This window comes from Perkinsus marinus (genome assembly GCF_000006405.1).
Source record: "Perkinsus marinus ATCC 50983 genomic scaffold scf_1104296963318, whole genome shotgun sequence".
NCBI lineage: Eukaryota > Perkinsozoa > Perkinsida > Perkinsidae > Perkinsus > Perkinsus marinus.
Window position 1 is genome coordinate 48,050 of NW_003205107.1, and position 26,848 is coordinate 74,897.

At 48.0% G+C, this 26,848-nt stretch overlaps 8 protein-coding genes across 8 annotated transcripts in view; 4 read left to right on the forward strand and 4 right to left on the reverse strand.

Moving 5' to 3' along the window:
• Pmar_PMAR001789 (succinate dehydrogenase, putative) overlaps positions 1-4,251 on the forward strand; it is a gene marked incomplete at both ends in the record, with an annotated part of 8,859 nt that extends 4,608 nt beyond the window's left edge. The window contains one exon of the mRNA XM_002771182.1: positions 1-4,251. Within this exon, the coding sequence (XP_002771228.1) occupies positions 1-4,251 (4,251 nt within the window).
• A 581-nt stretch (positions 4,252-4,832) lies between these two features.
• Positions 4,833-5,280, reverse strand: Pmar_PMAR001790 (C-Myc-binding protein, putative; the record flags this gene model as incomplete). The annotated part of the gene is made up of 3 exons (XM_002771183.1): positions 4,833-4,886; positions 4,930-5,050; positions 5,165-5,280. 3 exons carry the CDS (start codon positions 5,278-5,280, stop codon positions 4,833-4,835), a joined length of 291 nt encoding a protein of 96 aa, XP_002771229.1.
• Positions 5,281-5,355: 75 nt separating this feature from the next.
• On the reverse strand, positions 5,356-6,364 carry Pmar_PMAR001791 (hypothetical protein). Its single transcript, XM_002771184.1, has 5 exons — positions 6,155-6,364; positions 5,932-6,112; positions 5,765-5,884; positions 5,574-5,720; positions 5,356-5,527 (listed from the first exon to the last, which is right to left on the reverse strand). The coding sequence occupies exons 1-5, from the start codon at positions 6,346-6,348 to the stop codon at positions 5,369-5,371; spliced, it is 801 nt and encodes a 266-aa protein (XP_002771230.1). The 5' UTR covers positions 6,349-6,364; the 3' UTR covers positions 5,356-5,368.
• Positions 6,365-8,125: 1,761 nt separating this feature from the next.
• On the forward strand, positions 8,126-10,342 carry Pmar_PMAR001792 (hypothetical protein; the record flags this gene model as incomplete). The annotated part of the gene is made up of 1 exon (XM_002771185.1): positions 8,126-10,342. One exon carries the CDS (start codon positions 8,126-8,128, stop codon positions 10,340-10,342), a length of 2,217 nt encoding a protein of 738 aa, XP_002771231.1.
• Positions 10,343-18,259: 7,917 nt separating this feature from the next.
• Pmar_PMAR001793 (arginyl-tRNA synthetase, putative) lies at positions 18,260-20,822 on the forward strand. Its single transcript, XM_002771186.1, has 12 exons — positions 18,260-18,371; positions 18,415-18,577; positions 18,626-18,723; positions 18,764-18,943; positions 19,147-19,289; positions 19,336-19,462; positions 19,509-19,658; positions 19,710-19,967; positions 20,018-20,171; positions 20,221-20,383; positions 20,437-20,595; positions 20,637-20,822. The coding sequence occupies exons 1-12, from the start codon at positions 18,297-18,299 to the stop codon at positions 20,773-20,775; spliced, it is 1,809 nt and encodes a 602-aa protein (XP_002771232.1). The 5' UTR covers positions 18,260-18,296; the 3' UTR covers positions 20,776-20,822.
• Positions 20,823-21,975: 1,153 nt separating this feature from the next.
• On the reverse strand, positions 21,976-23,952 carry Pmar_PMAR001794 (Rab1 protein, putative). The gene is made up of 6 exons (XM_002771187.1): positions 23,794-23,952; positions 23,389-23,478; positions 22,947-23,042; positions 22,755-22,893; positions 22,139-22,246; positions 21,976-22,082 (listed from the first exon to the last, which is right to left on the reverse strand). The coding sequence occupies exons 1-6, from the start codon at positions 23,934-23,936 to the stop codon at positions 22,014-22,016; spliced, it is 645 nt and encodes a 214-aa protein (XP_002771233.1). The 5' UTR covers positions 23,937-23,952; the 3' UTR covers positions 21,976-22,013.
• A 5-nt stretch (positions 23,953-23,957) lies between these two features.
• Positions 23,958-25,087, reverse strand: Pmar_PMAR001795 (zinc finger protein DHHC domain containing protein, putative; the record flags this gene model as incomplete). The annotated part of the gene is made up of 2 exons (XM_002771188.1): positions 23,958-23,992; positions 24,133-25,087. 2 exons carry the CDS (start codon positions 25,085-25,087, stop codon positions 23,958-23,960), a joined length of 990 nt encoding a protein of 329 aa, XP_002771234.1.
• Positions 25,088-25,439: 352 nt separating this feature from the next.
• On the forward strand, positions 25,440-26,161 carry Pmar_PMAR001796 (Nuclear transport factor, putative). Its single transcript, XM_002771189.1, has 4 exons — positions 25,440-25,564; positions 25,617-25,714; positions 25,768-25,875; positions 25,923-26,161. Exons 1-4 carry the CDS (start codon positions 25,459-25,461, stop codon positions 25,998-26,000), a joined length of 390 nt encoding a protein of 129 aa, XP_002771235.1. The 5' UTR covers positions 25,440-25,458; the 3' UTR covers positions 26,001-26,161.
• The last annotated feature ends 687 nt before the right edge of the window (positions 26,162-26,848 follow it).

Below are 26,848 nucleotides of genomic sequence, written 5' to 3' on the forward strand. Positions count from 1 at the left end.
AAGTCGGCCTTCTGTGGTGGCAATTCATCGAAGGCAACTTCGGGTATCAACGGTTCCGGCACCAAGACTCAAGAGAGGCTCGGTGTAAAGGATTCTAATGAGCTCTTCGAGTTCGACTGTATGAAGGGTGGCTCCAAGAGCCCAGAGCTCATTAACACTATGGTTGAGCATTCTGGTCCTTCTGTTAACTGGCTTATGGATGTCTTCGGTCTCGATCTTTCTCTTCTATCTCGTCTGGGCGGTCACTCTGTAGAGCGTACTCATCGTGGTAAGGAGCGTTTCCCTGGTATGACCATTACGTATGCTGAGATGCAGATGGCTGAGGCTATTGCCAAGGCACATCCAGATAAGTGCCAGATTATCAACAAGGCGAGAGCTACTGAGCTCGAAACTGATAATGAAGGCAATGTTATCGGTGTCAAGTACGAGAAGGATGGTAAATCCTATGTTGTTGATGGCCCTGTTATCCTCGCAACTGGTGGATACGGTGCCGATTTCACTAAAGGTGGTCTCTTGGCTAAGTACCGTCCTGACTTGCTCAAGTTGTCTACTACTAACGGAGAGCATTGCACTGGTGATGGCATCAAGATGGGTGTTGCAGCCAATGCTGATGTCGTTGATCTCGAGTGGGTACAGGTTCATCCTACCGGTCTCGTGAACCCCAAGGACCCTGATAGTAAGGTCAAGTTCTTGGCTGCTGAGGCTCTTCGTGGTGTTGGTGGGATCTTGCTCGATGCTGATGGTCATCGATTCTCGAATGAGCTCGGCCGTCGTGATTATGTGTCTGACAGGATGTTCCACAACAAGGGTCCCTTCCGTTTGGTATTGAACACTGCTTCGGCCAACGAAATTCGCTGGCATGTTGAGCACTACAAGGGCCGTGGTGTCATGAAGGACTTCGACAGTGCTTACGATCTCGCCAAGGAGATGGGCATTCCGGCTTCTACCTTGGAGCAGACCTTCAAGGATTACAAGGAGGTTGCCAGTAAGCAGGAGGCCAACCCCGATGGTGGCGAGTATGATGCTTATCCGACCGGCAAGACCTTCGATAAGTTCGGCAAGAAGTTCTTCACGAACTACGACTTCAAGATGGACGATCACTATAGCGTCGCCATTGTCACTCCTCTCGTTCACTACTGCATGGGTGGTCTCAAGATCGACACGGCCGGTCGCGTCATTAGCAAGGAGACGAAGAAGCCAATTCGCGGTCTCTATGCTGCCGGTGAAGTTATGGGAGGTGTCCATGGCAACAACCGTTTGGGTGGTAACTCGCTTCTCGATTGTGTTGTCTTCGGTCGCTTGACTGCTGACGATGCTTGTGAGGGTCTCCTTGGTCTCAAGAAGAGCGTCTCTCTGCCTGCTCTTGCTAAGGCACCTGCTAGCGTACCCAAGAAGGTTGCTCACGCTAAGGTTACTGCGGCTCCTGCTGCTCCTGTTGTACACGGTTACACTAAGGAGGAAGTCGCTAAGCACACCACTGAAAGTGATTGCTGGGTTATCATCAATGGCCAGGTCTTGAATGTCACGAACTTCCTTCCAGAACATCCTGGTGGAAAACTTGCCATCATGACCTTTGCAGGCAAAGATGCTAGTAAGGAGTTCAACATGATCCATCCATCTGATGTCATTGAGAAGTATGCCCCGGATTGTGTCCTCGGTCCTGTTGTTGACAAGGCTACTGCTGCTGCTACTCCTGTTGCTCCGACTGCTCCTGCTGCTGTGACGGTCACTCCGACAAATTCTGCTGCCGCTGGTAAGTCGTATACTATGGAAGAGATCTCGAAGCACAATTCCCGTGAATCCTGCTGGGTTGTGATCGACGGTGAGGTCTTGGATGTTACGGGTTTCTTGCCTGATCATCCTGGTGGAGACATCTCTATTCTCAACTATGGTGGTAAGGATGCTACTGAGCCCTTCCACGATATTCATCCTGCTGGTATCATCCAGAAGTACTGCCCTGATGCTGTCATCGGTGTCGTTGGAACCGGCTCAGCTGCTCCCTCAACTGTGTCTACGGCTCCTGCTTCTGCTGCTGCATCTGCTCCAGCTCCCGCTGTCTCTGGGTACACTAAGGAAGAAGTGGCTAAGCATACCACCGAGAGTGATTGCTGGGTCATCATTAATGGCCAGGTTTTGAACGTCACGAACTTCCTCCCTGAACACCCCGGTGGAAAACTCGCTATTATGACTTTCGCGGGTAAGGATGCTACTAAGGAGTTCAACATGATCCATCCGGCTGATGTTGTTGAGAAGTACGCCTCTGAGTGTGTTCTTGGTCCCGTTGTTGAGGCCAATTCTGCACCTGCTGTAGCAGCTACGAGTGCACCTGCTCCGGCTGCTCCTACTGTAGTGACGACCACTCCGACAACGTCTGGTGCCGCTGGCAAGTCTTACACTATGGACGAGATCTCGAAGCATAACTCTCGCGAGTCCTGCTGGGTTGTGATTGATGGTGAGGTCTTGGATGTTACGGATTTCTTGCCTGATCATCCTGGTGGAGATATCTCTATTCTCAACTTCGGTGGCAGAGATGCTACTGGGCCTTTCCACGACATTCATCCTGCTGGTATCATCCAGAAGTATTGTCCCGACGCTGTCATCGGTGTCGTTGGAACAGGCTCGGCCGCCCCCTCGACTGCTTCTACGGCTCCCGCTTCTGCTGCTGCATCTGCTCCAGCTCCTGCTGTCTCTGGGTACACTAAGGAAGAAGTGGCTAAGCATACCACCGAGAGTGATTGCTGGGTCATCATTAATGGCCAGGTCTTGAACGTCACGAACTTCCTCCCTGAGCATCCTGGTGGAAAGCTTGCCATCATGACTTTCGCCGGTAAAGATGCTACTAAGGAGTTTAACATGATCCATCCGCCTGATGTTATTGAGAAGTATGCTTCTGAATGTGTTCTCGGTCCAGTTATTGAGGGCAAGTCTGCTCCTGCTCCTGTTGCATCGACACCTGCCCCTGTTGCTTCAACCCCCGCCCCTGCTCCCGTTGCATCGAAGCCTGCTCCTGCTACAAGCACTGCCGCTTCCACACCTGCGCCTACTCCTGTGGCTCCCGTTGTTGCAACTCCTGCTGCTGTGAGCGGTATCACAATGGACGAAGTCGCCAAACATACGACTGAGGATGATTGCTGGGTTGTCATCAATGGTGAGGTATTGGATGTCACAGACTTCCTTCCCAAGCATCCTGGTGGAAAGATGGCCATTCTTACATTTGCTGGTAAGGATGCATCCAAGGAGTTCAACATGATCCATCCGGCTGGTGTGATTGAGAAGTATGCTCCCGACGCTACTTTGGGACCACTTGTTGAGAAGGCTGCCGGTCCTGCAGCTGCTGGTGGCGACTTGTCCCAGCCTCTTCTTGCTGACCAGTTTGAGTCCAAGGCTCTCACTGAACAGTGGTGGGGTGAGGATCGTAACAAGTCGGACATGTTCGGGCCACTCGGACCATCCATCAGCTCCTACGCCATCTCTCTCTGCTACCTGATTTGGATGTTCGTCATTGACACTCTCAAGACTATCTTCAGTGTCAAGAATTACAAGGTCCTGTCTGATAAGTCTGGGTTACAGCGTTCAGCTATTTTCATGATGGTCTTCGTCACTATTCATGCTCTCGGTAACATCAACCTGTTGGTTGGTGATAGGAATTTCGAGGGTTATGCTTATCTCTTGAACCATCCTTGTCCTTGGAGTACACTATTCCTCCCTGTTGAGATTTATCTCTTGCTCGCCGGAATTCTTCATGTCGTTGTGGCTACTGTCCGTACCTTCAAGTTCAAATCTATGAATTCGTCGTTCCGCGACTTGGAGATGTTCATCACTGGTTGCATTCTACTCATCTTCCTCATTGTGCATCTTATCCAGTTCCGTTTCGTTTCGGAGGCCTCGGCACCTAAGTACTGGATGCGTGATAACTGGTTCCCCTGTGCCGATGATGATACCAGTTGTCCGATCATTCACTTCAAGGATCTCTACAAAATGGCATTCCAGATCTTTGAGAGCTTCGGTTGGGTGTGCTTCTATATCGTTGGTGTTATTGCTTTCTTCATTCATATGAAGAGTGGTCTCAGTCGTGTCATCATGACGAACGACAATATCCCGAGGAAGTACAAGAGCACTACCCAGTTCTGGGGATCAGTTATGTCCTGGGTGCTTTTCCTTCTATACCTTACATATCCTCTCTTCGCCTACTTCAACCCTGTCAAGGACTGGGCTGCGTATGATGCGAAGCAGATTCGTCCACAGGCTTAGATAGACTGTTAACTCATTCTGACCGTCAGGTCGTTTATTTGTTCAACTAGTTAAAATATTGTCCATAGAATCATGTTAATGTTGTGCTGGGGTCGCTAGGTTAGTGTTGGAAAATATGCAGATGGACAACTATATTGTGGAAAATTGCCACTGGCAGGCTTTCCATATTGTCATGGACAATAAGGAAATTCCGGGGAATTTTAGAAATTGTACCATATGTTAATTAAATACAATTAATACCCATGGTACATAAAAATTGCATAAATTTTGTAATTTTTGAATATATCACAAATATACTCGGGTTTGTACACGAACTCCTACAATTAGTGAAGGAACTCTTGAACTCAGCTGAGGAGAGTGAACATATATTCCAACACTGCTAAAGGCTTATGTATTCTCTATAATTACGTAGTGTAGTGTACAGCTTTCTAAAAGCGATCGTCATCGTGATTATTGAGCTTGTGAGAGCTCAACTGAGATGTGAAGGCTTTGTCCGTTTCGATCTCAAGAGAGTCACCATTCCACGCAACATGACAAGGGTCACATATCAAATCATTCATAACATGTATATTCATACTGACTCATTTACTCTCTGGCGTTTTGAGCGCCTCGAGTTGTGCCACGAGATCATCCACCTGGGTGAAAAACCTAACTCCTCAACACCAAGTCTGTCAGCACTTGTTGCTGGAGATTTGCATTCTTCATCTTGAGTTCCTCATTCTCAGCTCGGAGCTCGTCAACATCCAGCCCCGCAGGAGTACCAAGGTATTTTTTAATGTAATCGATACCATCGATCGGTCTGACGAAACGACAAGCAGGGTATTTTCCATCTAGTCCATACCATCCGCCTGTCAAAGCCGTACAAATCAACAAGCGAGGCGTGATCATCGACATGAGCAGAGCTTAGGCTCACCTATCGGGCTCCTCATATAGGCCGACCAGAACGCGAGTGAGCTGGTTGATAACACCTGTTTTCTCCAAATACTTACGGAATTCGTCCTTCTGTGAATCAGCCGTGCCAAGACTCATATTCAATGCAAACAGTGTTACTACTAAGCCGTATGTGAACATAGCTTCAATTGACAAACTCGACGTCCAGCATACTATGATAACGCTCTCACGTAAATGGTTTCCCTCGACTTCTCAGTTGGCATCTTTTCCTGGCAGCTTCCAATCGGGCCTCACTTGCTCGTGCCATCCTTCGAGCTTGGACTTGTCTCTCATACATAGATATCGGCGCCGGGCATTCACGTGCAACATGAGGTGGGAGATATCTCTGATCGCCAACAAAAATACTCTTTCTCATGAACAACTCGTACTACCTGAGCTGCAGCGTGCAGTGAGTTCGCTCGAGCCTGTGACTCTTCTTTTCGAGGAACCTTCCTGGGTGGTACTGCCCAGCTAGGAGCGGCCTCGGGCTCCTCTCGCGGAGTTCGTCGGAATAGTTCAAGCAGTTGCGGCCAGTCGACCTGGCAAGAGCATGGTCACACTTCTCGTTTGAATCTTGATGTACATAGTTAGCGCTGAGATCCTGCAGTTGTTGATCAGAGAGTTTGCGCAACATGTCTCGGGCTCGGTCGTATTCAGCCGTGTATATCTTCCTAGCCGCAACAGGGCCACTCTGCGAAACCTCCTGAGTACCACTATCACTATCAGCTCAAAGCGACCTAAAGAACCTACTCTCGACGAGGTTACCGGACCTGCTACCGTGTCGGCCCTCGGAGCGCTACTCGTGACGGTGAGTGGACTTGGTGAGCCTCCTGCCCCCCGTGAATCCGGCGTATAGGCCATGTCCATCGACTCGGGTTCAGCTGGGATGTCGCAACTGTTGTACTTCGGATTGGGATTCAAGGAGCAGTACCTGGGGCACCAGTCTCAAGAGCGCGCACAGGAGCTTTCTTACCATCGCTGCGGTAGATGTTCGGTATTAGAGATCCTCCGCCACTTTTTGCACTCGTCGCACTGAACCCATGTGAGAATCTCCCGGGCAATAGCCGCGCTACCCTCGGGAGTGGCGAGGCTCACAGGAGGACCATCAGGACTAGGAGTCGACCGCCGTCCCGAGCGAGTTGACCGGGACTCCGACGCTGCAGACATAGGAGTTTAACTACCTGATGAATGGTGATTCCCATACAGTCCCTCAGACTAGTCTTCACCACATTTAAACACTTGAAAGCGACACCGGTGGGACGAACAACAACACATATCCATATTGGTACATCCAAAGAACCATGAATAGTAAACTGTACATGATGAAAAACGCTACGCCAAATTTCCGAGTTCAATAGCCCGGAAATCACAGAGGTAGAAGGCCAATAGAGATCGTTGGAGAGCCACCAAGACTGCTTGCAGACATAGGGGGCTCTCCTCAACACAGGAGGCTGGAGCATTCAGACAAGTCCGAATCCGCACCCGGGAGTAGCAATTTGCACACCTAAAACAATATTCATCGCCATGAGAGATTCGGACAAACTAATTAGGCGTACCGCGTTAGGTCTGTGTGTAAGCTTGGCTGTAAGGGAGACTACGAAGATCGCTACTAACTCTGGATGTTCACTCAACCACCTTGGTGAGGACACACGCGGTAGTGCTCAAACGCGCGACTAAGACTAGACAACCGATGTAGCGGTGAGCGGGACGATGCTCGAAGGAGATCGATTTGAAAGAAGGCCGCAACAGAGACCTCTTCACAGCGCCGTTCACGCCTTCGGCTGAGTCGACAGACCCGGAGCCCCACTCATCTAAGTAGTGACGACTGTTAGACATGGGGAGCAGTGGGCATTCCTCGCCACTGCATGCAACGTCTTAAGCCAGAGTAAGGACGTAAACCGCATAGACGACAACCACGGCGGTTGATACAATGGAAGAAAAGATAGCAAAGAATCTCTCGGGTCAATGGATCCACTGGGAGCACAATGGGTTGAGCTGAGCGGAGACTCGAATCGGATGCATACCGATCGAACCGGGCGTAACTGAGAGCATATCAAAACGCATAAAGGAAGCGCTGCCCGCCTGACATTGAGATCACTACGCTGATGGTAAACTCAGGACGTGACTATTGATAAAAAGGAGGAATATATGACTGCTCTCAAAGCGACATCGTCAATTCTTGAGCATCTTGCTCATCTTGAACTTACTCAGCGGCCCAATACCATCACTGAAGCGCGGTCTGCAAATCGATAGAGGATGTTCGCTTCTCACGAATGAAATACGATTCCAGAGTCAGTTTTGAAACTGGTGCTAAATAAGCAATGGTAACCAGTTCACAATGCATATCATTCAGGAGAATACTTGGCGAACAGCGTCGCTGTGCCGCGGGTTGAGTAAGGCGTCCCGGCTGAGGAAACTAATTCCGCGGATAAGGACATCATTTTCCGGATATCGATTCTATCACATTCGAATTTGTAGGGATAGTGGGGGAATCTTTTGCATGGTATACCCTCGGGCATGAAGGCCCCGTTCGCTTTATATCCATCCGAATGGTATACAGTAGTGGTCAGGCATAGCGGCCCCATCCGCGAGATATCTTTCGGAATGACATAGTCCATGGGCATAGCGGCCCCATTCGCGAGATATCCTTCGGAATGACATAGTCCATGGGCATAGCGGCCCCATTCGCGAGATATCCTTCGGAATGACATAGTCCACGGGAATAGCGGCCCCATTTTACACATATCCTTCCGAATGGTGTAGTCTTCGGACATAGCGGCCCCGTTCGTCAAATAGTATTCTGCATGGTATCTTCCTCAGGCATAGCGACCCCATTCACCGAATAGAATATCCCCTTGAGATCTACAACTTGCCTTAGATAGAGTTTCCTCCGTCCCTCTCTCTCCTTTTCATTACCCTTTACCTAGTGTAGTTTCCTACCAATATGGACCAGCCGGCACCACAAGTCGACCCTCCAGCAGACAGCTTGCCTATCGACCTACCGCTGGCCTTCAATGCCCACACCGAGTACGTGGAGGAGGAGGAGGAGACTGCTGGGACACTCTATTTGGACTATGGAGGGGATAGAATCGTACATGTGCCCAAAGGCAAGACAGGCTTCTTTCTTGTCACATTGGGTGAGAGTAATGATGGGCCGAGGTTTGTGACTATCCCAGAGGGAGCGCCGCTCGCTGAGCATGTTCCGGTGAGGGTATCCCCCTGTGGTAATTTCTTCGCTTATGCTACTGCGGGTCCGATTCCACAGCTGTTGATCGCAAGAATGGGCGCTCCCTCAGTGCGAGTCATTGAGATACCACTGGCCCCTGGTGTTAGAATTGACACCATTGTCGATGTCCTTTGGGTACGGCATGAAGAGGCTCACAGTTCAGCGTTGCAATCCGGAACTGCCTTGCCTATCGTATTGGACTCTTATATGCTGGTTGTGGTCTCTCATCATTCTCTAGATGTCCTTCGGCTCTCCTCGGCCCTCAAATTCGCCAAGCCACTCCGACGATTTCCTCTCTCTGGCAGCAGTAGCCGCTCCAACAACGATTCTAGGGCTCAAACGCCGGCCACAGTTCGTCACGTTTGGTATGAGCCTGATAGTGGTATTTGCGTGCTTTGCATCAACCAGAGGACTCTGCAACCGTTTGATCTCAAGCCACGTCTGAGAAACCCACAGCTGCCATCGGTCTCCCCGAAGTCAACTAAAGCCACCATCGCTGTCAAGATGCCCAAATTCGATCTCTATCCCGCAGACGTGCACAACCCCAGTGATTGCGTAGATGAGGTATCCCTCCTTCGTATTGACTCAGTTGCAAGCACGACTTCTCGTAAGCTTGTTGCTGGTACGTACATCTGCCACGTTGATAGTGCGGCTGGCCGACTCTCATTGCGGAATCTGTCTGTGAGTGGTTTGGCCAGTCCCGAGCACGACGCGGTTATTCAGCTCCCGGCCCTATCCAGATCAACAGGACGAGGATTGCCACAATTAGCGGTGCATGTTGTCGATGGTCTAATATGCGTCTCCCGATCTCCTGGAACCTCCGAGGCTGTATCACCAACGTGGTACATCTACGATATCTATATACGAGGTTCGGGCCGCTCTCTGCCCCTAGTGCCGCCATTCCGGTTGGATTACCCTGGCGCAATGCGTTCGCCAGACATCCTGCGATCATCACAAAACAAGTACGTCATACTGGCTGACGATAAACGTACTATGGTCTATGGCTTAGAGCTCCAAACTAGCCCATTCGTCGCTGATTTGATGAGCTCAGCGTCATTGTCTATGTTGGAAATCGCCACAGTGTTGTTGAGACGTCAAGGATGCCGCGACGAACTGTGTCAGACACTAAGGTACTTCCTGAGTGATAGAGACCCATCTCCAACTCTGGAGGAGCTTGCATATATTTTCGATGCCACGAATGCATCCTATCGAGAATGCATAGAGCGAACCCCTCTCCTCGGTGGCGAGAGCGGCGCTATGGTCAGCTTGGCTCGGCTACTCGAGTCCGCTGGCAGCCGCACTATACTCACTGAAGTAGATGCGGTCGATTGTATTTTCCATCCGGTTTTATGTTCGATCCTGCCAGATTGTCCTCGGCCTCCTCTGACTGCGGGTTCAACTGAACTCCTTCGCTATGGCCTGGAGTGTACTCCTGAGTCATCGTGTTTACAGAAACTGCGCAAACTGTTGTCACAAGTTTTGATATTCTGCCGCTCATTGTTGGCCTTGTCGGTGTATCCGCATAGACGGGTACAACTCTTCCTTTTCGATCTCTGCGTTGTGGCGCGTCAGCAGCATTGGTTGCAACAACTCCTGCACTACCACGTTCTCCTGGACTCTGCGGAGATCGTGGAGCGTCTGGACTTCATGTGGAGGTATGATATTGGTCAGAGTGATACGCGGAGTATCAGTTGGAGTCAACAGTGCATGATGGATATGGCCTGGAGATTGCTCAGCACACGGTCAGCTAGTCCGAAGCTGATTGAGCTCCTCACTGAGGCGCTGTTGGATGGCGGGGACCCAGTAGACGTTGTGGCGTTTTTGAGGCAGCAGACAGAACTAGGAGGATCCAACGTTCCCTTGATTGGGATATTAGAGAGGGCGGAAGAGCTTGTCGAGGAAGGGAAGGTAGTACTGTGTTTTATAGGCGCGTGATGATGGCCTGTTGCTGGTCGTTGAAGCTACATGTTTGCGAGCCTAGTCGTGCTTGGCGAACTCTTCTATACCCTGTGGTTGTCATCTAGTATATGGGAGACTCATGTGTCTAGTCCGCGTATAGGTCGTCGAATCGCTGATTCGCCCGGACTTGCGCCGCTTGTTGGTGATGGCGACCGATCTCCGTTCATTCCATCTCAGTACGATCCCCGTTTGGTCAAGTATCTGGTCGAGGATATCCGTCAGTGGCGGACAGATGCTCTCCTCGCTACCCGCATGTCCCGTTTGCGTTTACAAACAACTTCTACCGCTCCAAGCCCTACCTCAGTTCTGGTAAGTCTCGCATTCTAGGTTAGCCCTTGGCAGTGTACACATGCGCCCAGAATTCAGATGGAATTTCGGTCATTATCATTCACTGCTCCCCCCCCCACTTTCATCGGAGGCAGTTTTTTGACTTTTGCGAGCGAGAATCAACTTTGATTAGGGATGGAGTTGTAACGTTACTTACAGTATTACATTCTGTATGAATATCTGGCACAGCTCAGCCAAGAAGCAACTAGAGTCTATTTGTTAGAGCACAACTGGGATATGAAGTCGTGCACTGGCGATTGTTGAATTAGAAGAGTCGTCTGTACTGCCACGGCTAGGACTCATCGGATCAACTGTCTCAGGCCTCTCTGATGCCCAACGATGGTGGATGTGAGAAGTGGCTGCCAGAACTGCGCGAAGAGGAACCACTCAGTTCGGATAGTGTCTGAATTCGGATTGCTAGTTTGCTCGTTTGCATCGTATCATTTGTGGCTATTCCTGAAACATTTGTGTGATTTTTGCACAGTTTCCATCTGAAAACCTGTCACTTGAAGTGTTTCGTTGAAGGAGTGATTTTTGTATGCCCTCAAATAGAACTCAGTCGAAGCAACTCGTAATCATCCACTTGTATCCGATAGTCTGCACACCCTGTATCGAACACTCGCAGAACCGAATTCTCCCTTTTGGGAGATCCAATTAGGGATAGTTGAAAGCTATACAACTTCGGTTATCGAAATCGGAACTTGATTTTCCATTATCAGACAGCTGCAGCTGCCAGCTGAGATTGAGTACTTCCCAGCTCCTCTTACAGGCGACCAGAAGATATTCGGAATGCTTCTCGATCAACGCGGTAGCCGGACCATGTGCTGCACGAGATACTTCAATTATTCACGATCAACTCTCCATGTTAGATGATTCGGGCTTACACAACCGGACACAGGCCCGAGGGCCCCAGGCCACTAGACAGGTGCTTGTCACTAGAATCGCTAGACAAGGTGTAGTGCCAAACGGTCATGCCCGCTCAGACTCTGAACTTCAGGGCGGTGTAACACAATCCGGCAATCTCACATTTTAGCTAATATTGCGGCTCTGCCAGAAGCTATGATTTCCGACAATTTCATTAATTTGCTCCTGTGTATATGCGGCTTCCTTCGTTACAAAGTAGCAACCACATTTACACCTCAGCAATTACTAGAATCGATTTTAGCACTCGACCAATCTAAAATCAAAAATTTGGAATTATTTTCCAGCAAAAATTTTTTGCTGCTTCTTTGCCGCGTTGTGCCTTTTCCTGGTTAAATCTTCAACGTGGTACTTTTGGCCAGATGTGTTTTGCCCACACTTTTCGTTATTCTGTCAGGTTCTGCTCATTTGCTGTTCCGTATGTCTTGCGTTGCAATTATGTAGTCCGGCACCTTTGAAGTTTCTTCATGAAATATACACACAGTTTGTATATATTCTGCTAGTCTAGCAGTTGCCGCTATGTGAAAATGTTGCGGTATTTTTATGGTTCGGCTAAGTGCTCTCTTCTAACGTACGTGCTGTAGGAATATAACTTAGCGTTTTGCTGATTCGCTCAAACACCGTTCCCGTTATCGTAGTGGGCAAATTTGGCTTTTTCTACCTCCCACATGCGAGTAGTATAAAATCGAGCAAACACATTTATCCCTCAGTCTATCAACGCAGCACTCAATGTTTCAGCAAGCTGGACTGTTTGGCTGAATTACTATTAGACTCATCATCGGTTCGCTCAACTTTCCTCTCTGTGCCTTTGCGTATCTATCGAGTAGCCACACCTTTTAAAGGCCTATTTCGCCTTTAGTAAGATCAATTGCGCAGGGGAGCACTCATCCGAGCCAAGATATGCCTTAGTAAGATCAGTTTCGCCAGCGCGCTCGATAGAAAAATCAATTTCGACGACACGTGTCATTAGTACAATCAATTTCGCCGGCATATCTGAAGTAAGTTCAATTTCGACAAAGGGCGGAAATCAATTTCGCTGATAGTATATTCACACTATCAGCAAAATTTGGCTGATAGCGGAATTCGGGCCACTCAGCTAGCTTGGCACGACTGCGTTCAAGGGTATTCGTAAGACGAATGTCCGAACAGCACTTACGATTGAAAGGAGTTAGTATGAACGATGAACGAGATCAGTTGCAAGCAACTTGCGCTTTCTTCAACGACTCAAGTGTGCTACACGGCAGAGAGCTGAGAGGGCGGCGGAGTGGGGATTGGGACGGAAGAGTAGCCGAGTTATCAACATCAGAGGCCAACACCGTGCTGTTCTGGACAGCCCGGAGGAATGATGAAGGTGAGAGAGTACAGCCAATCCAATATCGTTTCACAGATGAACGTCAGCGTGAGTGGAGGTTGAAGTGTATATGGAAAGGGGAGGAAACGTATTTACTCACTAACGGATGCGCCTGGAGAAGTGAACGAGGAGTGAGGTTCCCTGTGAGGATCGATGACGAATTACCACTTAATATCAGCCGTGAATGGAGTGGTTTATGCCATAAACCACTCCATTGCCCATAAACTATAAACTTTATGGTATATGCAGGATATGGAAGAGAAGGCGCAAGCGAGACGGGATTTTCTTGCTTACATCGGCGGTTAATCAACGGCGGAATGCCGCCGTTGTAGGCTGTATCTGACACGAGAGCGACGTGACAGTGGAAGAAGGTGCAGTATAGACCCCTGTGGAAGACAAGCAGCTTACTCTTGTCCGATTACACATTGCGGGTCGGCAATATGTCAACGACACTTACAAAACACAGTGGAGACTCTCCACTGGACAGGAGTGAAGAGATTACTGTCCGGGGAAAACGACTGCATATACCCGTGGGAGGAAGCGACAGCAGCGAGGAGCGAGCAGAAGTTGAGGAAGATGAATCATATACAGTTTACGGAGCAGCTCCGTATTTGTCGAGAGAGCTCTCTCCGAACGTTGTGGGAGAGCCGAAACCCGAACAAGTTAGTGTAGAAGAAGGATCGATCTTACCGTTCGATGAGCTGGACTCGCGGCGCGCTGTGAAGCAGTTGGCTGCGAGTCTCGCTTCTAGTCCAAAGGTCCTGAAAATATTCATGACTCACTTGCAATATGGGTACCCACTTCGGGAATCCCAAATTGGGATACCTCCGATTACTGCAGCTGTACGAGAGTATACGGAAAATCTGAAAGAGGAAGAGAGCAAGTCATTGTAGGAGGGGATTCTGGCTGATCTCGCCTTAGGATGGGAGCGGACAATGCGGTACTTACTCGAGTATCTGCGGCTATCGAGGGAGAATCTGATAGGAGAAGTGCAGAGTACATTTGCGAGATGGGAATTTCAGGACGCTTCAGGAAATCTACCGCATTTGCATTGTTTGATGAAGATGAAGTCGAGCGCGAGCATTGATGAAATTCGAGATAACATAAGCTGTGCAACAACCACAGCCTATGACTTGAACCACGGCTTATATTTATGCCCAGCGACGTTGAAGAAGATAAAAGGAGCGGGTCTAGCACAGACATGGGAGGAGTGCAGAGAGTTTCTGAGAGATTAGAAACGTACTCAGAGTCCCGACTGTAGGAAGGCAAACAGTCGATGTATAAAGAGACGCAGAATAGCAGTCGACGGTGAGGCGGAAGCCACAGAATGGGTCGAAGAATGCCGAGTCCCTCTCCACTCACCTGCTAGATAGCGTAGCTTCATGACGATTAAGGCACTACATTCAGCAAAGGCCTCGCGCGTTCTCGAGAAGATCGGACTTGCACACAGGACCAAACCTGAGAGTAAACGACAGGTATGTAAAGCATTGCAGGCAGGGAGGCATAAGTATGCAGCCGACCAGGGAGAGCATATCAGTCCTGTGTGTCCCCTGCTATTCTTCATCACCCGAAGCTCGATGAACATTCAAATTTGCGATGAGTACTTCAACGCTAAATACCTGGCAAAGTACTTATGCGGCCCAGAAGAGCGTATCGGAGCGAGAGTCAGTAGTGGAGGGAATGACAATACCGTGAACGTCGAGGTGGACGGGATACAGAACATCAAACTGGGAACGAGAAGGACGGATCTCACAGCAGATCACAACACCTGTGAAAGTGGAAGGATAATATCGACTACAGAGAGTCTATGGTAGAGTTTTGGTTTATCTTACGTTATCAGCGATGAGGATTTCGTGACGTGTCCTACGAAGCCATTATGTGAGCGCACAGGAACTGTATGCTACCGAAAGCGCATTGATAGACCTGAAGAAGATCTACTTATTCATCGTGAGAGAGTCCTACAGTTTCCACCGAACAGACTATTCACACGTAATACAGAAGATAGTGTCACATGGTGTTCAAATTCAGCAGTGTCAGGGACGGATAGTCTACGACGATTCCAAGAGACATAGTTATGCAGCAGATGCGATGACATTGTTCCAACTTCGTCCTCCCGAATTGCTGTTCGTGGACAACCCCATCACCTACCATCAACTTTTCAGCTACTACCGGAAGAGAGAGTACCGGATTAACGGCGAAAGAGTGTCGGCGACAGAATACTTCGTGAAGGAGGACATCGGAGAGTCAGGGTGGGTCCACGCTGTGAACAGACAAGTGCAAGTAAGAGCATGTGCGATACGGGAACTACTCGAATGCTGCATGGCGAGCGATTTGTCAATAGCAGATGATGTCGGTGGAGCCATTGTCAAACGATTGATACAAAATAATTGTGATCCACCAGAACGCGCAAGGTAGGTAGACGACAGCGAACGGGGTCAACAACTGGCAGTGCTGGTCACGAGCAATCCCCGACCGGCGAGCGGAGACTCTTTCTCAGTACATCTACTGCTATCCCGTGGGCGATATTCGACAGAATTAGACCTGTTCGGAGAGGGCTCTCTGCGCGAAGCGCTCAGAGTTGGGCAGCTTGTACCATTCCGAGGACCTCAGGTCCTTGACCTGTTACAGAGGAGCATGTGAGCAACTTGGTGAGGCGGTATGTACGTCGTGCAGCACTACGATTGTCCAGAGGCTATCGATGAAAATCTGGAGAGAGAGTGTGTGGGGAAGAATTACGAGCTGAAATGATGGCTATTCGCGTCGCCATCTCCGCCCCATCACAGTCTGAACGGAATCACAGTAATTCGGCTAAGACTTTCCTTTCATTGAATTTCAATTCCTCAAGAAACAAAATTACGACAATTTGTCGTCGGCAAATGTTATGTTGCAATTTCTGATTTGTTACAAGTCAGATATTTGACGCTCCGCTGCCGTCGAAGCTAAGGGAAAACGAAGTCCCCCAGGCTCTTGGAACACCGGAGGGAAAGAGTTAGTCCAGAAGGCTTACGATAATTGCGTTAGCGCGCCGGAAGCCCGGCCGCCAGCGCACTGATACTCAGTGCGCTATATGGTGTATGATCACTACCAGTGACAGAACAACTGACAAGTTCTCAATCGCAGCTACAATGTCGTTGTATCAATAAGAGAATTCCGCGGGATGGCCAGGGCAATTTTCACTGGTTTTCGCGCCCTCGCTCTCATCGTCGTGCGTTCATGTACTACCCGCTACACTGCAATATCTCATAATTGCCTATAATAATGATGAAATTCTAACGCAAGGTAAACAGAGCTCGGCAGCTGAGAGAGAATCCCACTGGCCGCAATCATAAACGCCATATCACAGAATACACAAGCCATCCCGTTGAGCACTGGGCAAAGGTCCGATTCAATAAAAAAGCATTCACTCACGCTTACATGATTTAAGTTATATGACTGTACCATCAAGGTTTTCTCGCCATTCGTACCATGGGAGGCCTGAAATAGGGCAGTTGATCCGATCGGTAATATATCAGTGATGAACGGTTCAAGAACCTCGTTCTTCATCGTAGTGACAATTTTGCTCAATTTGTCCTTCGTCACTTGTTGACGAAAATTGTAGTTGCGACGAGCGCCCCGCCAAACGGTCCGCTCAGAGCGGCGTCTGTACCCGTTTTGCACTCAATCATCCCTTCCCATGAAACAAAAAGAACATCATTTTATTCATGGCCACAGTCTGTAACACTGATTGCTCCCAATTTTAGAGGGAATTCTCCACATCTCCTCTCAGCTAGACTGCCTGATCATTGTCAGTGGCACTGTCATAGGTCATAATCAGGCCGAGCTTCCATACGGATTATACCTCACAGTAAGCTCACAAATAACTTTGCTACCATGTCCGCCCAATCTAGATGCGTCATTCACTGGTGACCGGTGGACGGTATTATTCCACCCTAAAGATGAGGTAGACAGCTTCTTGGCAGTGCTCCGGGCAACAGAAGACCAAATCGCACTCGTTCCGCATCCAGAACCGAGCTTCGTGTTTAGAGTCCTCCTTCGCGTCCTGCACATTCTTCTTATCAAACTCAACTGTGGGTGTATCGTGACACTGACTCAGATAGACACGTGGAATGACAAATGTGAGATCGTACAAACTCTCAGACCCCAAGATGCAACTCGCATGATGCAGAGTCTGCCATTGACTGCCGATGGTTGACAGCAGTCCAGCCCTCTCTCTAGGTTCCTAGCGTGTCGGAATCTCACTAGGATCCCTCATGATCTCACTGAGATTCCGACTAGTGTAGGGGATTCAGGAGCAGGCATGTTGGCCCTAATAACTTCTCCGCTTTTTGACTCGAGCTTCAGCTCCATCCCCATCAAGCAATCGAGGAGATCGGATGCACCACTTTCGAACCTATTCACAGCCCAGGTTGATGCGGGCACACCACCTCTGATTGTTTCTATTTAAAATACCTCAGCCATCTTACGTGGAGTAGGGCCCCTACTGTAGGGGATCATACTAGCGTGAGCACTTGAGTATGGCGTCTTGCCAGCATTGCTGACACGAGGATCTTGAGTGGATTGAGCACCCGCTCTCGTTATTCGCTTGGTAGAGTAGGAATGTAGAATCATTAATCCACGAGCAAACTGGCGAACTTTGAAGTAGCTGGACTACCTGCTTAGTTTAGCTGTCATACTAAGTGTAAAGTGCTGACATAGTTAGACCTCGACCTTAGGGATTTTCAGCGAAAATTTTTCACCCCAAGAAGTTCTGATATAGCCGGGGATAAGGTCATTACAACGACGACCACAATCTGTCCCATGCAGTAACTTACCAGTAGTAAGTTCAACTTGAACTTACTACTGGTACAACTTGAACTGTTCAAGTAGTTAACCTCCTGCTCACTTTTAGTTCCAAAACCTTTTGCGCAGCTTAGAAGCCTGTTGCTTCCTCGCAGGGCGATGCCTGCAATGCCGACCTTGAACTACTCCTTCCTCTTAACCTACACGCCACCAGCATTCATTTTGATGCTATTGTTTTGCGCCGGAAGCCACTGACAAGGTGGAATTCGGCTAAGACCTACTTCATCATATATCACGTATATCGTCGCGGGTACACATCAACAGAGCCATGCTGGGGATCGGAATGAAAAGGGCCGTCACAGTCCGCGCAGGTTTGGTTGGGAAAGAACAAGGTATACGGGATAATCGATTAGGTGGGCGGTCGCTAAAAGCAAACCTTTGGAATTTGTCAGGTTCCTCTTGCACATGGCTTTCCCTGTGATTGGATTCCATCACATACAGTAGCATTGCTGCTCAGTTTCCTTTTCCTCTTCCTTTTCCTTCTTGTTATCCATGAAGCCAGTATCCAGTCAAGTACATGAGGCCTTCGGTAAGGCGTTGAGGTCCACCATACCCTCGAACTTACAGGTAGGAATATAATTGCTAGAAGGTGTCCAATGACCATCGACAGGCATCTTGTCCGGATCCGATGGTCGCTACTGCCAATCCTAAATTTGGGGATTATCAATGCAACAACGCCATGGGGTTGGCGAAGAAGTTCAAGTCAGAACTTCCTGATGGAATGAAAATTCCAAAGCAAATCGGCGAGAAGATCAAATCCAATTTGATGGAAGGTCGGTCGTCGTCTTCATTAGGAAGGACCATCAGATGTTTCTCTTCAGAATCTCCTGAGGAATTCGAAAGTGTCACCGTCGCCCCCGCTGGTTTTGTTACGGTCAAACTCTCCTCTGGCTGGATCGCCAAGCAGTTGACATCAAGTGTAATAAGAAATACTGAAAGAGGAGTGGAGGATCCTTCAGGTTCTCGGAGAATGCAAAGATGGTAAAGTTACTTTGGATTTGCCGAATAAGGAAGCCCCGAGGAAGGTCATCGTTGACATGTCTAGTCCGAACATCGCCAAGGAAATGCATGTCGGACATTTGAGGAGTACCATCCTCGGCGAGACCGTCAGTCGAATACTCGAATACTCCGGAAATGATGTAATAGAAGCCGTGCTGTCTCGATTTTCGGCTATCCTGGGGCCCTGGGCAAACGGGTGACCGGGGCCTCCTTTCAAGGAGTAATCACGTGGCTGGGGAGCCAGTGAACCTGAGCCTCAGAGCGATTGCTCAATTCGCCCACCCCTGTGTACAGCGCTGAATAGAAGGATGTTGACGATTTGCTAATATTACTCGACTCACAGGTTCATCGTATTAATCATGTCGGCGATTGGGGTACTCAATTTGGTATGTTGATTGAACACATGAAGGATGCTTATCCTGACTTCCTCCATCACACCCCGGAAGTCTCCGATCTTCAGACCTTCTACAAGGCCGCTAAGAAACGGTAAAGTGATCATCAATCGGATTTTTTTCTCGGAGAATTTCATCAGTTTTGACGAGGAGCCCGATTTCAAGAAGCGTTCTCAAGAAGAAGTCGTCGCCCTCCAGTCGGGCGATGAATACGCGAGGAAGGCCTGGCAGATTTGCTGTGACATTTCGAGGAAGAGTTTCGAAGAGGTAATAACAGCCATTGGAAGGATGCCCCCGATGTGGCCGTCATCAGGTGTATAATCGTCTTGGCATTGAAGGGTTGAAGGAACAAGGCGAAAGTTTCTACAACGAAATGATCGGACCGACTGTGGAGACGTTGGAGAAGGAGGGCCTCGTGGTCGAGTCAAACGGCGCGAAGTGTATCTTCACTGATGTTGATGATGTAAATGATGATTTAGTCGATCATTGATTAATTGATTTTTATTACACTCAGGTGCCGATGATGGTCGTTAAGAGTGATGGTGGTTACGGCTATGATAGTACTGATGTGACGGCGGTGTGGTATCGATTAACTCAACTACACGCTGATGAAGTTGTTTATATTACCGACCTCGGACAAGAAGTTCATTTCAAGAAGCTCTTTGAAGTCGCCAAGATGGCCGGTTGGCATCATCCTCCTCAAACTAAACTCGAATACCTCGGCTTTGGTGTTGTCTGTGGTGATGATGGCAAAAAATTCAAAACTCGATCGGTGGGGCATGTCTATGGTTATTGTCATTGATTATTATAAACTCCCTTTAGGGCGCCACTGTGAAGTTGACTGACCTTCTCGATGAGGCCGAGGACAGAGCGAAGAAGGAATTGGAGTCGAGACTTAACGCGGGTGAAGGGGAGGCGGCCGGACGATCGACCGGACTCACCGAGGAAGAATTCGATAGAGCATCGAAGATTATTGGTGATGATGATGTGATGAAGGTGTGGTATTAAATTAATACCTTTCATAGGTGTTGCATCTGTTCGATACTTTGACTTACGCCAAAACAGAACTACCAATTATATATTTAACTTCGACAAGATGCTCGACCCGAAGGGCAACACTGCGGTCTTCCTCCTCTACGCATATGCCAGAATCTGCAGTATCCTTAGGAAGGCCAATTTCGATTACCAGTAATAATAATAATCAACGACTAATTCATCATCCTTCCTTTTCCTTTCATAAGTTCCGGGCTCGACTACTCCTCTGAAGAGGTCACCATCACTGAGGAGAAGGAGCGGGCCTTGGCTTTGGAGATCCTCCGCTTCGCTGAAGTGATGCAATCCGTCTTGGCCGATCTCCAGTGCCATCGACTTTGTGAGTACATGTGGGATCTCACTAACAGGTAATCATCATACCACACCTCCGCCACATCGTCATCATCAGGTTCACCGCCTTCTACACCGAATGCAAGGTTGTTGGATCGGATCAGGAGCGTTCTCGACTTCTTCTGTGTGAGGCCACCAGACGTGTTTTAGCCCAGTGTTTCGACATCCTCGATATCACACCTCTCGAGAGGATCTAAGTTTCCACATCGTCCCTCAAGTCACTGCCGTGATGACGTTACACTTCTTTCTGCTCGCTTTTGAGTTGAGAGTGAATCTATTGGGGGAATAAAAACTATCAGTTCGGGTTGTTAGGACAAGCTCCACTGTGAGTAGATGGACGTGGCTGAAGACCATGTATTACTCGTTACGAAGGGAAGTTTCAACCGACAAGACCTAGTGGGGGTGATGTCGCGCTAAGCTGATTTGCACGAGAAGTTTCTGTGCTCCATCATGACCTTGGGAGATCTAATACATGTCAACGAGACCCATAATAGCGTGTTACGACTTTGAAAGTTTAACCGCGATTCACTACCAGACTGTGCTGAGTGGAGCCTTGAAACCAGTGTTGGAAAATGTGCACATGGGCGACCACACGTGTTGGTGATAATATTAGAAAAGCGATCATAAATTACAACACTGCTTGATGCTTTGTACAAGACAATTAGTCTATCAGTGAAGGACTGATGTAGTCCATTTGACTAGTAGGACCCCCGTTATGAACTATACCATTAATGAATCTATACAGGGTGGTCTGAAGTGATCTTAGTTCTCATCTGCCGTGCCTCATGTATGCATCTCCGAATCGGAATGCTCGCGGCTTCTGCTATTTTGGAAATCAAGCTATTGTCGGACTGCCTAGTGAGGCATATCGCCATCTCTCGTGTATGTCTCCCGAGCGGCGGCACCCATGTAGATCTGTGATCATTGTAGAATAGTGTCGCGAGCCCCCCTGGTTGTATTGGTATTACCAATACAGGAGGAGCCTCATTACAATACTGTATTACCAATTCGGTAATACAGTATTATTAATACTAATGATGATACAAGTCCTCCACCACAGGTTGATAGGAAGTCTTCATGGTGTGGTATCGAGTGAATACTCACCGAATGTTGACTAGGGCCATATACTATGCGAGGATGTATTACACTGGGTGAATCACTCAGGAGAGATTCCATCTTAGGATTTTGACCAACTCATTTTCGCCGTTGAGAATACTAGCCCTCCATTACAGTGTTGCGATATACTCCTCGAAAGCTCCATGTTTCCAATTGTGGTATTTCCCACAATGGCATTCAGACGTGTTAGGGGCATCTTATATCATCCGTATTCGTGAAAAGTTTAGGCCAATTTTGTATGGGAATAACCAACACAATGCATTAGTGACTATGAAAAGATGCAGAGCACGACGAACTCCCTTCCAACTCCTAAGGGACTTCACTGACCACAGCAATTTGAAGGATAGTAGCCCGACACTGACGATCCCGCGTTGCGCAGTTGCATAATCTGAAAGAATAATGCCACCCGCAGGGATCGAGCCCGAGACCTCCTCCTCCTACTACCCCTCCACTCTGTTGCCGGCTACCGTCCTGACCAGCAGCCGCAGCCGCACGTGTATCAATGAGAGACTGCGAGACCATTGAAAATGCTTTCTCCACATTGGATGAGTCCTGATGAATAACAACTCTTCGAGAGACGACACTATCATATAAAATGCAAGTTCCACTCGTAAAAGAAACTATATTTTCTGATTTTTCCGGTCAACGACGTTTCCTTGTTTGAAATTTTCACCCCACACGTTTCCATTCTCTATAGTTATTCTCCAACGTACCCGTAAATATGCGAAATCGCGGTGGATCAAGTTACGGCATTTTTCACATGAATTTCGCGACAGACAAAATACAATTTCTCTGCAGAAGTCCTTAGAACGAATGGAGTCCCATCAAATCCAATCCAAGACTTCATGTTGGAATATATGTTTGTTTCCCTCAGTTCAGAATTGAAAAATTACACACGTCCTGGGCTAGAGGTATGCAAAAATCCACAATAACTTCGTAAAGTTTCCTCGGAATTTTTTTCCACCAACAAAAATAATTTTCGACATACAGAGTGTACTTCTGTTACCGACACCACTAACAAGTATAATAATAATCATCAACACGAACACTAACTTCCCACCTTGGCGCTCGTTAAAATGAAACCAGAAAAGCCTAAGGCCTTCGCCTTCTGCTCCCCCTCCTCTGGAGTAACCTGCTGGTCCTCCTTGAGATCAGATTTATTTCCTATTAAAATCTTCACAGTCGAGTCGTTAGCGTAACTACACATAGGAATCCACCAGGTAAAGGGAAAGTCAACTGCCAACATTAGTACCGATTCACTTCGCTAAGCCAATTATCAATATTTTCGAATGACTCCCTGTGCGTACAGTCATAAACCATCATAATTCCATCTGCTCCTCTGTAGTACCTATTCAGGAGCTCCTAAACGTGAAGTGAAACTCCCATGGATCGGACAACTCCTGTTCTAAAAACTATCAGTTCCATCAATGAAGTTTTCAACTCTCATTTCCATTGTCAGCGAACCGAACAACCGAAAAACTCGCAGTGCATAATAGTAAACAATCAATTGATGATATCTTCACTTCAAAACCAGTCACAAGGAAGCCTGCAGAAATGACAACGCTCTTCACTGCGATACGAATAACGACCCGAGGCGGCTAGCCTAGCATCGCACACGAAGACTGCATGTTTTCTCTCGACTATGGTTCACCATCTGCTAATCTAATATGTAGATGACTTCCCCCGAATACTACGCAGAAGTTATTGTGCGGAACCTTTCCTGCCCGGCAGTATCCCAAATTTGTAGTTTCACAGTTTTGTCACTAACCGGGATAGTTCTGAATCTGAATATAGGAAATTGATTCGTTTAAAATAACTTTCAGCTGAACTTAATAACGACCACTGAGAAGCAGTGTTGAGATATGCGTTCGGTTTCCTCAGGTGAGCTCAAGAATTTCCAAGAAGTTACAAAACGAACCAGGATAGTAATACACAAACCCCAACGATAATTTTCCGAAGTTTCCTCATAATTTTTATGCTGTCACCAACACACATAGTTGATCGTGTGCATATTTTTGGTATAATCTAATTCAACGACAAAGATCATCTCGAGAGCTCATTCGTTATGCTCATATTCTGGATATTTAATATTGACTCACCTGAAATCGACTCCAATAGTGGTGATGTAGCTCTCCGTAAAGCTATCGTCGGCGAATCGTAGTAGTAAGCAGGACTTGCCAACACCCGAGTCACCGATGAGCACTAATTTAAAGAGGTGATCGTAATCGCGGTTGGACGGCATGATAATAAAGAGAACTGCTAATCATACCGTAACTCTGTCACTTCTCGAACTCAAACCTATACACGACTAAATATCATTCATATTCACAGCATGGCCATGTGATAATAATGATCCTAACCTACTGTTTTCTTGGGCGATTCAATAATAACCTCAGTAGGTTCAACCCGGCGACTACTACTGCTGCTATTGCACCTACTTTCAATGTCAACTTGTAACGGAGGTGAACCATCTCGAGCTTCACCAGAAGATCTCTTCGACCGACCAATGAATACGAACCAGTCCATGATAGTCGGCAATGACTTGAATCGATTCCAAACTCTCCTTCCTTGTGGAGGTCTGCTTCGCTCCGCCTCTTCTCCGTTTAATTTATACACGATGTATTCGTACGTAGTCAGTCCTTTGTAAGCCAAGAACGCGTGAAATGCTAGTAGCTGTAATGTACACAATGTTAGAGGTAAGTTCACCAGTAAAAGGGTTAGTGACAGACCAACTAATGTTTCATCATCAGCTCTATTGTAAACCCGTTTCCAACGATAAACGGTAGCCTCCGAACCATCACCAATATATCGGCTGATTTCCAGACCGGAAAATGCGACTAGAAGTGTTGTGAAGACAAAGGCTGAGGTAGCGGCAAAAATGAAGGCGGTGTAGTTCTCACGACCAACGCAGTTGTTGAGCCACTCACAGTGGTGATCGAAATCGTCTATGCATTTGTTACACTGTCGACAGTGTTTAGCATCAGCGCTCACATTACGCTTGCAGAACAGGCAGAAGCGGGTACTCTCGAGGGGTCTTGATTTACGACCGGGGTCACAGTGAGTCGCTGTGTACGTGGAACCGATGAGGAATATAGTGCTGATCAACCACAGCGTTGAGATCAGCCAGCCAAACCAGCGTGATTCACTCAGTAGGATTGGCACTGCTATAATGGCACCGAGAACGACATCAACGGTGAAGGTGATCCATGATAGTAGTTGTAGTTTGCTCAGTGGTTTGGTAAAGCCGTTCTTGCGTGCAAATATTCCATACCACTCCTTCGGGAAATTTCGAGAGGAGGAGGGAGGCTCGTCCCGGGCCGCCCGGAGCTCTCGAGCAACCATGGCGAGGTCTAACGTGGCGGGACTGCGCCCATCGGGAGAGAGACTAGTCATTCGGAAGGTGGTAAGTCACTAAAGTAAGAATGCTACAACGACCAACGATTATGCGCGAGCAAAATCGTTCGTCTGAGCGAAATATTCCGGTATTGTGCAAAATGTGGAAAAAATTTCACAAGCGTTTACCGTAGCTATAGGCATCTCGACGACCCTTTCTAAACCATTGCTGCCAAGCCGCTACGCTTCATGTTGATAGAATAGCTTCAGCGATCTCGCTGATCATCTAGTACACTATGAACGGCCAGTAGTTACAAATAGCGTTTGATCGATTTACTCCTACTGTTGTGTTTCCAGTGGGATGGGCGCTTTTTCCCTCTGAGTTCAATCATGGTTTTACTCGTAGGTTATCCTTGTGAACCTCATTTTCAATGGCTCAGATCAACCCTCAATTTCAAGCCATAGGCGACCAGTTCGTACAGCAGTACTATCAGACCTTCGATGCCAACCGAAGTCAACTAGGTCCACTCTATGGAGGTAGAGTTCTACCAGTTCATCTCAATTTCGATTTTACACATTCTCATATCAGATTCGTCCATGTTGACGTTCGAGGGGGAGCAATTTCAGGGTGCTACCAACATCGTGCAGAAGATCGCCGGCCTTCCTTTCCAGAAGGTTAGACATCAGGTACCATACCACTCCATCGTTTAATCGTATACTTCATACCGTAAATCTCTCAGATCATCAAGGCCGATTGCCAACCCAATCCCTCCAACAACGGTGTAATCGTCTTCGTTACTGGTAATCTCTATGTCGATGACAACGCCAATCCTCTCAAGTTCGGACAGGTCGGGTCGAAGCTTGGATATTATTCGTTGAACTCTATTGGTTTTAGGTGTTTCATTTGGCTCCCAACCCTAGTACTGGTGGCTTCTACTGCATGAACGATCTCTTCCGTCTCAACATTGGTTAAGTGATTACCGTTATATACTGCTATACTTGCACGACGCCGAGGGAGGTGCTGGGATTCGAACCTGAGGTCGTTTGATTGTCCACACAGTAACCGTCTCAATATCTCGTTCCGCTGAAACTGTCTGTGAATCTTCGCAGTTGAAGTGTGAGTTATATACTGTGGTTTCGTATCAGTTGTAGTGCATATAGAGTTGAATTAATTCATTTCAATGCTCTGCGCTGACGAAGCAAGAGATCTCTCAAGCGGGACAGATTTCCAGTGTTGTGCTATGCTTTCACTATGACCATTTCCGACCGGTCAGTGAATCCTGAAGTTGTCCCAAATGTGAGTGTTTGACTGTATTTGTATCACCTGTGACGTTTGTACAGTAGAACAGTCTGTCGATAGAGCATTGCGACGAATCCTTATACGGCGATACAGTTGAGGTGCTCCCATTTGATTTTTGTCTTCAACTCCGCAACGCTTTTTGCTCAGTCACATGGGCGTTGGGCTGAACTAAGTCGGCAGGAACGAGTCGAAATGTTGTCGAATTCTGGTATGCTGGTTGCAATCGAGTCTTCCCCAACATTTGCACAACCGCCTCCAATAACGGTTGAAGAATCAGCGGCACTCCTTCCTGACTCTAGACTGAAGTACCTCTGTTCCGCACGAGGACCGCATTATCCTCCATCATCGTCAATACCGCAGAATCGAACTGATCCAGGCCGCGTGAGGTCGACACTGGCTAGCTCTGATGCGAAAGAGGCATCTACGGTAGGATGCGGAAAAGGTGTGGTAGAGACAACAGTGAGAAGAGCATCTCCTCGAAGGCAATCCTATATACCGTTAGACGAGGACGGTACGAGTCG

Bases quoted from the DNA above. Each gene is read 5' to 3' on its own strand.
- Pmar_PMAR001791 (XM_002771184.1), bottom strand. From the start codon at position 6,348: ATGTCTGCAGCGTCGGAGTCCCGGTCAACTCGCTCGGGACGGCGGTCG. The intron at 5,885-5,931 runs GTAGGTTCTTTA...AGTGGTACTCAG, and splicing joins GTCCGGTAACCTCGTCGAGA to GAGGTTTCGCAGAGTGGCCC. The intron at 5,721-5,764 runs GTACATCAAGAT...TGCTCTTGCCAG, and splicing joins AGGATCTCAGCGCTAACTAT to GTCGACTGGCCGCAACTGCT.
- Pmar_PMAR001793 (XM_002771186.1), top strand. From the start codon at position 18,297: ATGAAGCCAGTATCCAGTCAAGTACATGAGGCCTTCGGTAAGGCGTTG. The intron at 19,659-19,709 runs GTAAATGATGAT...TATTACACTCAG, and splicing joins TCTTCACTGATGTTGATGAT to GTGCCGATGATGGTCGTTAA. The intron at 19,968-20,017 runs GTGGGGCATGTC...AACTCCCTTTAG, and splicing joins AAAAATTCAAAACTCGATCG to GGCGCCACTGTGAAGTTGAC.
- Pmar_PMAR001794 (XM_002771187.1), bottom strand. From the start codon at position 23,936: ATGCCGTCCAACCGCGATTACGATCACCTCTTTAAATTAGTGCTCATC. The intron at 22,894-22,946 runs GTACTAATGTTG...TCCTATGTGTAG, and splicing joins TGGCTTAGCGAAGTGAATCG to TTACGCTAACGACTCGACTG. The intron at 22,247-22,754 runs GTGGGAAGTTAG...GTTATTCATCAG, and splicing joins TCATTTTAACGAGCGCCAAG to GACTCATCCAATGTGGAGAA.
- Pmar_PMAR001796 (XM_002771189.1), top strand. From the start codon at position 25,459: ATGGCTCAGATCAACCCTCAATTTCAAGCCATAGGCGACCAGTTCGTA. The intron at 25,565-25,616 runs GTAGAGTTCTAC...TTCTCATATCAG, and splicing joins ACTAGGTCCACTCTATGGAG to ATTCGTCCATGTTGACGTTC. The intron at 25,876-25,922 runs GTCGGGTCGAAG...TATTGGTTTTAG, and splicing joins ATCCTCTCAAGTTCGGACAG to GTGTTTCATTTGGCTCCCAA.